This window comes from Culex quinquefasciatus, chromosome 3 (assembly GCF_015732765.1).
Source record: "Culex quinquefasciatus strain JHB chromosome 3, VPISU_Cqui_1.0_pri_paternal, whole genome shotgun sequence".
In the NCBI taxonomy this organism is placed as follows: Eukaryota; Metazoa; Arthropoda; class Insecta; order Diptera; family Culicidae; genus Culex; species Culex quinquefasciatus.
Window position 1 is genome coordinate 26,644,389 of NC_051863.1, and position 13,732 is coordinate 26,658,120.

At 33.3% G+C, this 13,732-nt stretch overlaps 1 protein-coding gene across 1 annotated transcript in view; it reads left to right on the top strand.

Annotated features, from left to right (window-relative positions):
* LOC6045123 overlaps positions 1 to 7,008 on the top strand; it is a 40,880-nt gene extending 33,872 nt beyond the window's left edge. Inside the window, 7 exon segments of the mRNA XM_038260704.1 lie at positions 2,609 to 2,759; positions 2,762 to 2,825; positions 2,827 to 2,862; positions 2,864 to 2,881; positions 5,724 to 5,848; positions 5,851 to 6,415; positions 6,455 to 7,008. Coding sequence (XP_038116632.1) covers positions 2,609 to 2,759; positions 2,762 to 2,825; positions 2,827 to 2,862; positions 2,864 to 2,881; positions 5,724 to 5,848; positions 5,851 to 6,415; positions 6,455 to 6,557 — 1,062 coding nt within the window. The 3' untranslated portion in view covers positions 6,558 to 7,008.
* Positions 7,009 to 13,732: the final 6,724 nt, after the last annotated feature.

Here is a 13,732-nt window from a genome sequence, read left to right on the forward strand (position 1 = left end):
CCTTTTAAAATGTTAGTCTTGATTTAAAAATTTTCAAAATATTTTTGTTCGAAAAGATTGGAAAATTTCACGAGTGTTTCATGTTTTAACATTGAAAATCGGACCATTAGTTGCTGAAATATCGACATTAGAAAATGGTGGGTTGGTGAGAATGAAAACTTCAATTTTCGTGTTTCTTTAACAAAAATCTCAGCAACCCAAGGTCCAATTTTCAATGTCTCTTAGACAATTTTATAGCAAATTTTCTGAACTTCTCAAAAAATAATGGTCACTTATGGTCACTATTTTTAAAAATTGAAAAACTGCAAATACTTCGCTAAATTAAACTTTCGGTGGCAATATCTTGAAAACGGAGCCCTTTTTTTGCATTAAAAAATAAGGTCAAACTTGTTTTTGCATGAAACTTCGAATTTTTCCAAAAATCACTGTTTTTTTTTTAAATTCATAACTCGGCGGCAGATTTTTTGACCATGTTTCTCTATGGCTCAAAAGTTGCGGATTTTTGTCCCCTAAAACATATCTAAAAATCTCGAAAATCAAAAAATACGTATTTTGGGAAATTGAGTTTTAGTGAAAAAAAAAGTTGATAAAAAAATCTGCAATTTTTTTTCCGTGTATCTATTTTTTTCTCAAAGGTCCTCAACAATACCTACAACTTTGCCGAAGACACCAAATTGATCAGAAAATTCACTCAAAAGTTACAGCTGTTTAAAAAATTTACATACCATTTTTGTATGGACAGCAGCCAAAATTGTATGGAGACTTGTATGGGTGAACCAATGTCGCAAAATAGCTTATTTGGTCATAGGGAAGGCCCCCACAAAGTTTAAGTCAAATAAAAAAATACAAAAAATAAAAATGGTCGAAATCTGCCGATTTCGTAGAGAGTTGCTCTCAAGAAAAATTTTAACTTAAAACTTAAAACAAAATATAAGTAATTATTCTTAAAATTCAAAATTTCTGAAATTCTCAAATCCTAAATCTTTCATATTTAGATTTCTGAAATTCTAAATTTTTCAAATTCTGAATTTCTCAAATCTTTAAATTCTAAATTCCAGTTTTCTGTAATTCTATTTTTTTCAAATTCTAAAACCCTAAAACTCTTTAACTCGTAAATTCTTAAATTTTCATAATTCTAACTTTCTAAAATTTCAAATCAGATCAAATTTTTGGGGACATTTTGGTGGGTAATGAAGGAGACAAAAACTTAAAATCAATCAATTATTTTTAAAATTCCAGGATTAGAAAAAATTTTCTAAAATCCTAAAACTTTGAAAAGCTAAAATTCTAAAATGACAAAATTCCCAAATTCATAATTTTTGGATATTAACTATAAAACCACAAAATTCTATTATTATCATAAAATTCTGAATTTCTAAATTTCTTAAATTAGGCCGATGCAGATATTTTCAAAGTAAAAAAAATATAAAAGTAGAAATGACAATTCAATACTTCAAACATTAAAAAAAGGATGGAAAATGCAATGTGAAAAGCATTGCAATCGGTTTGCAGTCATGAATTTAAAAAAAAAAATCTGGATTTAAAAAAAATTACGAAGGGAAAAAACTTTGTTCGGTCTTGTTAAAAGTAAATTCACAAAACTCAAAATATTCCTGAATTATCTCAAAAATGTTAAAAATGATTATAACCGCAGGAAATGCATTTAAAATCGTGTTCAACTGAGTGCATCTAAAATTATATTGAAATTGCTAACTTTTGCCTGCTGATTTTTCGAACCGTTTTTGAACTAAAATTCTTAAATTCTACATTTCTAAAATAAAAAAATTTAAAATTCTGGAATGTTTGAAATTCAAACATACATATTTAAAATCGTAAAAAAATTTAATTACAAAATCCGAAGTTTCTAAAACTCTTTAATCAAAAAAATATGTAAGATTATGTAATTATTAAGTGCTCAACATCTTAAACTTAAAAAAAGTTTATTTCCAGAATTTTAAAATTATTGAATTATTAATTTCAAAAATCTTAAAATTCTTTATTCCTATAATTGAATTAAATTCAGAAATTGTTATGTTCTAAAATTCTAAGATTTAATTATAAATTTCAGAAATTCTACAACAATTCTAAAATTCTAGAATTCTGAATTTCTCAAATTATAAAATTCTGAGATTCTAAAATTCTTATTAATGAACTTCTAAAATTATAAAATGTTAAATTTCCAAAATTCAAATTATAATCCAAAAGATTCAAAAAATTACACAAAAAAATTCTGAATTCTTAAATTATAAAACCCTCAAAATGCATTATTCTTAAATTCTAATATTATTAAATTATAAAGTTCATAAAATTCTTTTGTTACTTAATTTTACATATAATTCTAAAATTCTTTAATTTTAAAAATAAAATTTGATGAATTTCTTTTTTAACAAATATTGGTTGGGCAGCATGCCTTGTCATTATTTATACCCATTTCATGGACGTTCTTCATCGTCACAACACGCGGACGGCCAATGCGGACGATCGCGGTGTCTAATCAAGATCGCCAGCCAGGCGGTGCAATACGCGACTGCAACAAAAGACGAATATCTCAAAGTCAGCTTCGAAGGCAGGTGAGTTGCTTTGAAATCAGTGTGATTTTTGCAGGCAGCGTCCCTCGAACGGAATCGACATCAAGATCCGGCGGACGTCGTCTGGATCGTCGCGCTCGGTCACCAAGGTGGACCTGCTCAAGAGCAAGCTGTGGGTGGAGTTTGAGGGCGAGGCAGGGTTGGATTACGGTGGGCTGGCGCGCGAGTGGTTCACCTGCTGTCCAAGGAGATGTTCAACCCGTACTACGGCGAGTACTCGGCGATGGACAACTACACTGCAGATCAACCCGTTGTTCAGCGGGCTGTGCGGCGAGACATCTGAACTACTTCAAGTGGAAGTAGTTTTGCAACATTTGATCATACCAAATTTCATATAATGTTAACAGAGTCCATACAAAATGCTGTCAAAATATTCCGGTTTCTAGGGCCAAACATACTTTTTGTTGCAAAATTTTGGCGACCAGTATTTCGATTTTTCTTTAAAAAAACAGTAATGTTTCAAAAGTTCATGACTCGGTCAAAGATTTTTTACAACCAAGAATCATTTGTATCATTTTTTATCAGTGTAGTTCTTGCCCATACCTACAACTTTGCCGAAGACAGCAAGTCAATCAAAAAATTTCTTTAAAAGATACAGATTTTTGAATTTTATATATATCATTTTTGTATGGGCAGCTGCCAAATTTGTTTGGAAAATTATATGGGCAAACTAATGATGCAAAATGGCTTCTTTGGGCATACCGAAGGCATCAAGAAAGTTTCAGCCGAATTTAAAAAACAAAACAAAACAACAAAAAATCGAATGACCGAAATCTTAGAGATTGCTCAAAGAAGATATTAGACTATGATAAACAAACAAACAAACTAGATAAGGGAGTGTTCTGTTATTATGTTGAACCCCGGCACTCGTTAAAAAAAATCCTTACAATTTTTCTAAACTTTGTATGGAGCGTAACAAGACCAAATTGTGTGTTTGTTTGCAGAGCGTTTTGGTTTGTTTCTTATTTAGTTTGTTTGTTTGTTTGTCATAGTCTAATACCTCCTTAATTTTTAATACAAAAAAGTTTTATGTGTATACAATATGGAAAAAATGAATATATGGAGTTTTTTGGTCAATAAACCAAATTTTCAGTTTTTGCTTTTGGGTGTTTTTGAAACCGCCTTAAGCTAAGGGTATTTAAAAACACCCAAAAGCAAGAACTGAAAATTTGGTTTATTGGTTCTCAGATATAAACATAAGGTATTTAAGGTATAGGGTTGTTACGGAGAAGTCGACCAAAAATCCGCGCCATATCCGCGCCGTCCCAAAAACTAATCCGCGCGAAATCTACGTCATATAAAAAATAATAATTTCGCGCTACAAACATACAACAGAGTTTTATAATATTTGTTTTATGAAATTACAATGAAAGTATTTGAGAACAAAAATTAAACTCGTTTTATGTTTAAAGGCTACGTCGGAAAGAGTGAATCATGAAAAGCCGAAAAATATATGGACTTATTTATTTTTGCTGGGAGAAAGTAATCCAGAGGAAAATCTATAACAATAATTTTTGCAAAAAAAAGTAATAAAAATAGGAATCAAAATATCTAGGAATTTAGATTAAAAAACAAATAAAATTTAAACACAAAAATAAAAAATCATAAAATTTAAAAACAATCGTTTTTAAAATTTATAAATCGGATGTGAGTTCATTAACCTCATAAAACTGTCATTCAGAAAAATGAAATTTGTATTATTTTCTTCTCAAAATTTCTCTAACCTAAAATATAACTTCACAAATGCTCCAAAATTATCAGATTTTTGTAATCTATTTTGGTGAAAAAAAAATGTAAATTTAAGAATTTTAGAAATTTAAGAATTTAATTTGAAGAATTTAAGAATTTGAAATTTAAGAATTTAAGAATTTAAGAATTTAAGAATTTAAATTTAAGAATTTAAATTTAAGAATTTAAGAATTTAAGAATTTAAGAGGAATTTAAGATTTAAGAATTTAAGAATTTAAGAATTTAAGAATTTAAAATTTAAGAATTTAAGAATTTAAGAATTTAAGAATTTAAGAATTTAAGAATTTAAGAATTTGAATTTAAGAATTTAAGAATTTAAAATTTAAGAATTTAAGAATTTAAGAATTTAAGAATTTAAGAATTTAAAATTTATGAATTTAAGAATTTAAGAATTTAATTTAAATTTAAGAAGAATTTAAGAATTTAAGAATTTAAGAATTTAAGAATTTAAGAATTTAAGAATGACTTCACAAATGCTCCAAAATTATCAGATTTTCTGTAATCTATTATGGTGAAAAAAAAAAAGAATTTAAGAATTTTAGAAATTTAAGAATTTAAGAATTTAAGAATTTAAGAATTTAAGAATTTAAAATTAAAATTTAAGAATTTAAGAATTTAAGAATTTAAATTTAAGAATTTAAGAATTTAAGAATTTAAGAAAGAAAGAAATTTAAGAATTTAAGAATTTAAAATTTAAAATTTAAGAATTTAAGAATTTAAGAATTTAAGAATTTAAGAATTTAAATTTAAGAATTTTAGAATTTTAGAATTTTAGAATTTTAGAATTTAAGAATTTAAGAATTTAAGAATTTAAGAATTTAAGAATTTAAGAATTTAAGAATTTAAGAATAAAAGAATTTATAAATTTAGATTTAGATTTTAGGGAAAAATATTATTTAAAAATAGTTAATATTTTATTAATTTTTAATTTTAGACTAAAAACTTAAAAAAAAAATTAAGTTTGGAATTTCTGAATTTTTAATGTTAGAGCTTTCATTTTGAAACCAAGAATTTTGAATCCAGAAAAAATGTTTCTACGGTTTAAATCCTTTCTAAAATCCAAAGTGGAAAGCCTGATTTTGTTACGTCCAATCAAGTTCATATTTGGGATTTGACCATAGTTAGCCCACCGGAACATGCACCAGTAATAATTTTTGTCATCTGAAAAAAATCTTTTTTTGCAAATAATTTCAATTTTCATACTTTTTTGCCCCTCCTCCAACTATGGTCAGAGTCGAGAGACATACCTGAACATCAAAAAATATTTGCAACGGCCTAAGAAAATAAAACAAAAAATATTTATATTGTTTGTTCTAGCTTTGATTAGGAAGCGTTGAAAACTTTGGAATGATCTCTAATGATGTTGATTATTTTTTTGTCCCGCAGGTTCATCGGCAGGATAGCGGGCATGGCCGTCTACCACGGCAAGCTGCTGGACGCGTTCTTCATCCGGCCGTTCTACAAGATGATGCTCCAGAAGCAGATCGACCTCCGGGACATGGAGTCGGTCGATACGAGTACTACAACTCGTTGCTCTACATCAAGGAGAACGATCCGAGCGAACTGATGTTGACGTTCAGCGTCGACGAGGAAAGCTTCGGAACGACCAGTCAACGCGAACTCAAACCGGACGGCGCCAACATCGAGGTGACGAACGAAAACAAGGACGAGTACATCCGGCTCGTGATCGAGTGGCGGTTCGTCGCTCGGGTCAAAAGCCAAATGCAGGCCTTCCTGGAAGGGTTCGGCTCGCTCGTTCCGCTCAACCTGCTCAAGATCTTCGACGAGAACGAGCTGGAACTGCTGATGTGCGGCATCCAGAGCATCGACGTCAACGACTGGAAGCGCAACACGCTGTACAAGGGTGACTTTTACGTGAACCACGTGGTCGTGCAGTGGTTCTGGCGGGCGGTTCTCTCGTTCAACAACGAAATGCGCGCCCGGCTGCTCCAGTTCGTAACCGGCACCAGCCGCGTCCCCATGAACGGCTTCAAGGAGCTGTACGGTTCGAACGGGCCGCAAATGTTCACCATCGAAAAGTGGGGCACGCCGGCGAATTATCCGCGGGCGCACACCTGGTGAGTTCTCGAACCGTCCTCTTCTTTTTTTTCCGCCAGCTTCAACCGGTTGGACCTGCCACCGTACGAGAGTTACTCCCAGCTCAAGGACAAACTGGTCAAGGCGATCGAGGGCAGTCAGGGCTTCGCGGGGGTGGACTAAGGGAAGGCGAAACGGTGAACCCGTAATACATTCCTAGCTTTAAGAGAGAACCGGCCATAATTATTTCGAGTCTCTTGGAGAAGGAGGAGGAGGAGGGAACCAATCGGGAACAGAAAAGAGAGTGCCTTTTTTCGCTGACGGTGGAAAGATTGCTTGTGATTGTCTGTGAGTCATTTTCGAAGAGAAGATAAATTTAGTAAGATACCCCCCAGTGCAGCAGTCAGTGTGGTTAGGGAAGGTGTTTCTGTTCGGGAAGGCGTCAAAAGCTTTACAGGAGATTCGAGTCCAAAATATGTTTTTAATTATTTCTTTTTTGTGAAAATTACGCACAAGACTAGAGGAAAGAAGAAATCAAACCGTTCTATCCATTAAGAAAGGGCTACATGAAGAATCACAAAGATTAAATGTATTATTAAATTTTTAATAAAAAGAAATGCAATAATTTAACTTTCTAGCTACTGTTTCATCACAATGATGACATGAGGACAGGGCTGTCCAACGTCCGGTTCGACTCTGACTGGCCCTTGACGACGTTCATGACATGCTATATAAATTTATAAATTCAAAACATGAACTTGAGATAACAAATTAAAAATTTATTTATTTAACATTTATTTGGTTTTGTTTTAGTGCTTTAGCAATTAAATAAGTTTGATTTATGTAATCGTTTATCGATTATTCGAAGCCCCATACAAATCTTCTGATAATCAGAAATCGAGACTGTTTATATATTTTAAATTGAAATTAATTTAAAAAAAAGTTCATTTAACCTTCTACTATACATTTTTTTCCTGTTTTTAGGAGGTCATTTAGGACAACTTTTGTACAAAAACTTTAATTCTCTTGTTTTATTTTTAGTATGTTAAGTTACATTTATCTTGTTAAGTATTTGTTTGTATTTAGTAGTATTTGGCCTATTCTACCACTTCCTACTATTACATTTTGCCTATCAATTTTTTTTCATGTTTTTACAGTCACTTTTTTCTATTTTTTGCTTGTTTTTTTCACATCTTCTACTATAGAATGACATCATTATCATTTATCATACTTATTTTACTTAAATATAGGAAATGTTAGTAACAAAAACACAGTCAAAGTTGATACCTGAAAAATTACATTTTAAAAACATTGACACAGTCATAAAAGAAGTCAAACTTCCAACCCTATTTTTTTTTTTAATTTTAGGAGTTCTTTTTTCCAATGCTTAGTGGGCGAAATGGAACCTAAAATCGGACTTAATTGAACGCGGCTGGTTACCTGAAAAATAGCGTTTCTTTTGTAAAAAAATCCGGGGGATCGATTGGTGATGGTTTCATCCACCGCACAAATGGGTCCATTTTGCCCCAATTCCCCATTTTTTTCATGAAAATCGGTCTGTATTTAGAGCGGAGGCTTTATGCGGCCATCCAAAATGCAAACTTATGAGAAAATCCCAGCCAGCAGAACCGCACCGCAAAAATCATCAGAGTCCATTTAACCCCCATTCCGCTATAAAAGCATTTTTGGCCGTTTTCAAATGTTAGGTCAGATTTTAAAATCTGAAAATATTTGTATCGTACACAGCAAATTTTGGATTGCCATTTCAGTAAAATAATTAACTTAATGCGATTCAGTATTTATCACTTCAGCTGAAATTCGGTGCTGAAAAATCAGTGACTGCATATCTGTCAAACTGAAATGTCACTTCTTATTGTTTGGATCCACAACGATAGAGCTTATTTTTCTGGGTACACTCAAACGTTCACGTTCACGCACACTATCAAACGTTTGTTTTAACAGTGTGCGTAAGCACCGTGTAAAAAGTGACAGTTCGTCACTTTTAAGGTGAAGCCGTTGATCATTTTTGAAGAAAATTAATCATCACTACAAAAATTTGTGTATTAAATTCAATTTAACGAATTTCAGCACCAAAAGCAATCAGCAAGTGCCGGTTGTTGCCTTCTTGAAGCCACTGAAGGAATTTTTGATCTGAATCAATTGTGCTTCAAAATTTATATAATTTTGTGGCACCGTCATTGACGTTCTAGTTGGCAATCATTGATTAATGACGATTTCCATAACTTAACAAGGAATGGGATAATCGTTACCATAAGGAATCAGCATGTGTAGGGCACTATTCTTAATAACTTGTTGAAGGAATTTTGTCAAAATATTGAAAGCGACGCAAAATTTATATCTTTGAAGGCAAAATCATGACAATTATGGAAGTCTTCAAGTTAAGTTTGACTTTGACCAACCAACGGGGTGCAAACTAAAAAAAAGTCAAACGGGTTGGGTACGATCGCAAAACATTTAAAACGGATTTTTAAATCAATTTAAAAAAATACTTCGCTGTTCTTCTTGACAGAAAAGGTCCTACTTGACAGCTCGTTCCAAGGGGACCATAGTTGATCCATCGAAAAAATGTTGTCTTGTCAAATTTGCATTAACCCTCTAACGCCCAGAGCTGTTTGCTTATCGTAAAAATAGTAAATGGCTTAATTTTGATACAATAATGCAGGAAATACTTTACTTTGGCCCACAAACATCGAATTGGGGCAAAAAAGTAGAATTTGAAGTGGTGCACCAGAGCACCATCAGGAAGATGAGCAACTTTTTTTTAAACCACAAAATCTCGTTTCCTTCAAATCTATTGGTTCATTTGTTTGAAAACGCTTCAAATGTGTTAAAAACTACTTATTCTTTGCTGTAAGACCATATTTCTGAAGTATTAACTACAAATTCTTAAATCTCTACATTTTCAGGTTTATTTGATTGGCTCATTCAAAACCCACAAACAACCATTTTCATGAAAAATGAGGAAAATAATAAAACTATCGGTCTAATAACAATGTTTTGTCTTGTTTATGAATAGTCAAAACGGTTATACACTTTTGTTTTGATAAAAATAAGCTTTTTCTGTAATTTAGAAAAAAGTGCTCCTGAATATTTAGTTGCTCATATGCCTAGGTGGTGCTCTGGTGCACCAAATGAAAAAGGTTTAAAAACACTTAAAACCGATCCAAACTCACAATGTTATTCATAGGGGTTCTTGTCCAAGGTTCAAATGATAGCAAAACATTTTTTGTTTCATAAAATTTTGTGTTTGGTAATTTTGGGCTTTCGAAAACAGGTCTTATTTATTTCCTAAAATTGTCCCATTTTTGTTTACATTTCACACTGTAACTTTGCTTGTGCTTAACCAAATTTGATGAAATTTGGGGAGATGTTAGTATACATTCTACATGAACACCTGCAACTTAAAGCACCATGAAAAATTGTGTCAGTTCAGATATTTGAGTTCAAAGTTTTGGTGCTCTGGAGTAACCATGGGCGGGAGAGGGTTAAATCTATCTATCTAATCTAATCTAACACAAACGCAGCCAGTCCGATGAAAGCATGCTGGAAAGTCTTGTGATTAGATAACGCCCCAAGCACTTTATTATTAATAATTGTAGTACATTCGAGAACACCCGAAAATGTATTACAAAAATTAAAGCAGCCAGCCCTACTGCGTTGTGTTTACCGCAGAGAGGATTCTGAGAACGGATCACATTTCACAGAATCTACAGGGGTGGAAGGATGCGTGGACATACCGTACCAAACGCTCCGATTTATAGTCGCATTGGTGTTGTGGAGGGTGTGTGAAGTGTAATTATATAATATCATTAACAATTTTTATCATTTGTTATATAATTATTTACCTTCATACCTTGCTGAAATATTCAAAACTTATATTAATGAAATGAGAAAGGACGGACAGTTAAAGGACAGTAGCAGGGTGGTATAGATTATGTTAAAGTAAACATCTCAAAGACGATTAGAATGTTTGATGGGCAAAAGGGGAGAAAAGGTTTCTAAGAGGTAGATAGATAAGAACTAAAGAAAAATAAAAGGAACAATTTTGATAGAAATATTGAAACCAATCTTTGAAAAGGATACACTGCATTGCTAATGTTAACTTCCATCCATAACGCTTTCGGGATATAATTAAAAACTTGCTCCTAGAGCTCTTCCTTCGCACGACCAACACTACCGATTTAGTTCATATTGCAAAGCAAATACAGACTTAGATTGCTGTACACACAAAAGATTTTTTTTTCCTTTCTCTGCCAAAATGTAAAAAGTCTGCAGCTTTTTTAAAAGTCTGTAAGTACCGATTACTGAAAAAATACCCTCTAGCTGTCAAACACCAACAGCAGAATCCATCTCTTTGGAAGGCAAAGGCTGCTTTGACGGTGGCAGCACGATTCACAGCGGCGAGCACACCATGCCAACACACACACACAAGCAAAAAGCCCGTGCCCCGTCCATCGCCGCTGCCCTTTCCACCGCACCCTGTCACCAGGTTCAGGGAACCCAGGCCCCTCTTCCCGGACGATTGGGCACCAAACCGAAAACACTCCGGCACTGTGGCCCTGCTCATTCCTTCCGGCCAACCGCATTCCACCAACACACTCGCAAAACACTTCACAAACACGAGGCCGACTCCGATAAGAAAAATCTCGACGAAAAAGCGGATTTCACGCCGTATCAGGCCGAAAACCGGTGATACCCCGTACGCAACAAAACTCCAGGAAACCTCCGAGTCGACCAGGCAAAAGTTCCGGGAAAATCGACAAAAACACTACTCAAAAACGATCGAACCGCACTCGATTTCAACCATGGGCGGGAGAGGGTTAAAATGAAAAAAGTGATCAGAAATGGGTTTTAACACTAGAAACACTTTCTACTGATTTTTCAGTCTTTTTTTAGGAACATGAACATGATATTTTCTTAGAACGGGTAAGCAAGGCTGCAATAGAAAAAAATGATTGATATCGTTGCAAATATTTTATTTTTAAAAACAACGTCACTAAATGTATAGTAGCAGGAAAAAAAATTTTTCTTCAAAACCAATGACGGCATTCGAATCAGCTGCCAACTTTAAGTTAAATATCAAGATTAAAGTCAGAGCAGAATTACAGCATTTTCAAAAATAAAATATTGAAAAAAAATTCTGTGCCCAAAGGTTTGGCACCCCTGCATGAGGATGTTTCGCCGAAAGTTTTTTTTTCCTTAAAAATTTCACATAAGCTTTGATTTTAGTTTTGGCTGTAAAAATGTTTGCAAAATCATTGCATGCAGATGGTGACCTCAGCGGGTGCAGACTGGATTTCGTCATGTTTATGTGATGATTGTCAAGCACAGGGTGCTTAGAAATTGATTGAAGGGTATGAACTGCTTGACTTAAAAATAATGCAAAAACTCACAAAACTTTTCTCTTCGAACTGCAATGATTGAAACAAACAAAACATTACAGAAATAAACCAAAATATTTGTTTTTAAACAGTAGAAACCATATTTCCAAAGGAAAAAATGTAAAGAACTCCGTGATATTTAAGTTTGAATATCGTTTGAAATTGTTTTTGTTTAAATAAAAGGGTGATGATTAAAAAGCTAATGTTCGAAAAAAATTAAAAATGTTCTAATTAATTGTATTTTTTTAACTACTTATTCTCAAATGAAAGCAAAACACTCGAAAATAAATAAAAATCATATTTAAAAAAAATCAAAGAACTGCTCATGTTCTTTGGGTGACGACTTACGACTTGATCCATTTTTCCTGAAATCGATTGACGGCTTTACCTCGGCTTTACCTTTAAACTATTTAGGGACCATCCATAAACCACGTGGACACTTTAGGGGGTATGGCGATTGTCCACGATTTATTTTTTTTGTATGGACAATTGTCCACGAAGGAAGGGGGGGTAAGATTCCCAAAAAGGGTCCACGTGGTTTATGGATGGTCCCTTATCTACAAACTCTACTTTTCAAAACCCTAAAAATCCCGTATTTGAAAGAACTAAAAAAACAAAGAAAACATTTTTAAAACTGTTCAAGTTTTAAATAATATAAAATTCATGCAAATTATTTTTCGAAAACTATTTTATTTTCATAAAACTGATCATGCTGAAAAAAAAAAAAATATTTTTTTCAAATTTACTTTATACATCTTAAGGTGGCTGGTGCCTTCCTCACACTCATATACAGTAAATCTTTGGTTAGTTTGTAATACGTCGCAGCCATTGCGACCTCCGTAAAGAGCGCTCAGCGAAATGTCTCGCAGCCATCGGCATATTAATTTCGAATCTATCAAAATAATCTTGCTTGCTTGGGAACAGCTTCTAATTCCAGCGTGCCTCTAATGTTGGCAGGCCAGAACTTTGACATTCAATTAAAGCTAATTAAAAGCGTTTTCAACTAAAATCGAGTGATAAATAGCTCAATGAGCAAGCAAGTTTCTATCAAAAGTTTTGCAAAATTAGTTGTTTGAATAGTGAAAATCAACAAATTGGATGTAAATAGGAGCGAGTGCTTAACCTGCCAAACATAGGGTCTGTATTATGATCGCCCCAAAAAATCGTAACGGGTGATGGGACACTTCGCATAGACGCCCTTGCACCCATCACGTCACCAAAGGTATGGGACCATACATAAACCACGTGAATAATTTCCCCTAGCTCCAAAGGAACATAAAACATTGGTTTTTTATGAATTCGATTTTTTTTTTGGAGGGTGATCCAGCCGCACATCGTTGATGTCGAAACCTCTAAACTGGGCCCTCGTCCTCACGTCCGTCAGTAGTCTTGTCGTACATTACAACTAGAACCAGATCTGCCAATGAATTAGTACACTTCGACCAAATAAACACTGACGCTGTATGGATCTGACTCTAGAATAAATGCACAGTTGTGTGTTATTCATAAGTCCAAAATGTTCAATTATTCATATAAGTCCAAATATTCATTTGCGGATAACTACCTAACTTGAATTGAATACAAGATTTAAAGCAACCTATCCGAAAGCTACTCTTATCTCAAATCCCCGACATTTTAATTATTAACCAAAAAAACGTTTCTTTTAAAAGCTGACTGGCTTCTAAAGAAAAACAAAAAAATAGCAGTTGATATTTTACAAGTCGTGAATTGAAAAAGAGACGACCATTTGTTCGTCAGAATTCCAGTAGATCCTCGATTCGCAACAATGGTCGATACAATCATAATCCGACAACCGTTAGTTCAACAGATCAACGAATTTAGTCCGATATCATTTCACTATTGATTGATCGAGACTCTATGAAAATTTTGACAAATCAGAATGGTTTTTATGCTACTTGAATGAAAATCACCGATTCTGATAGAATTACTAAATTC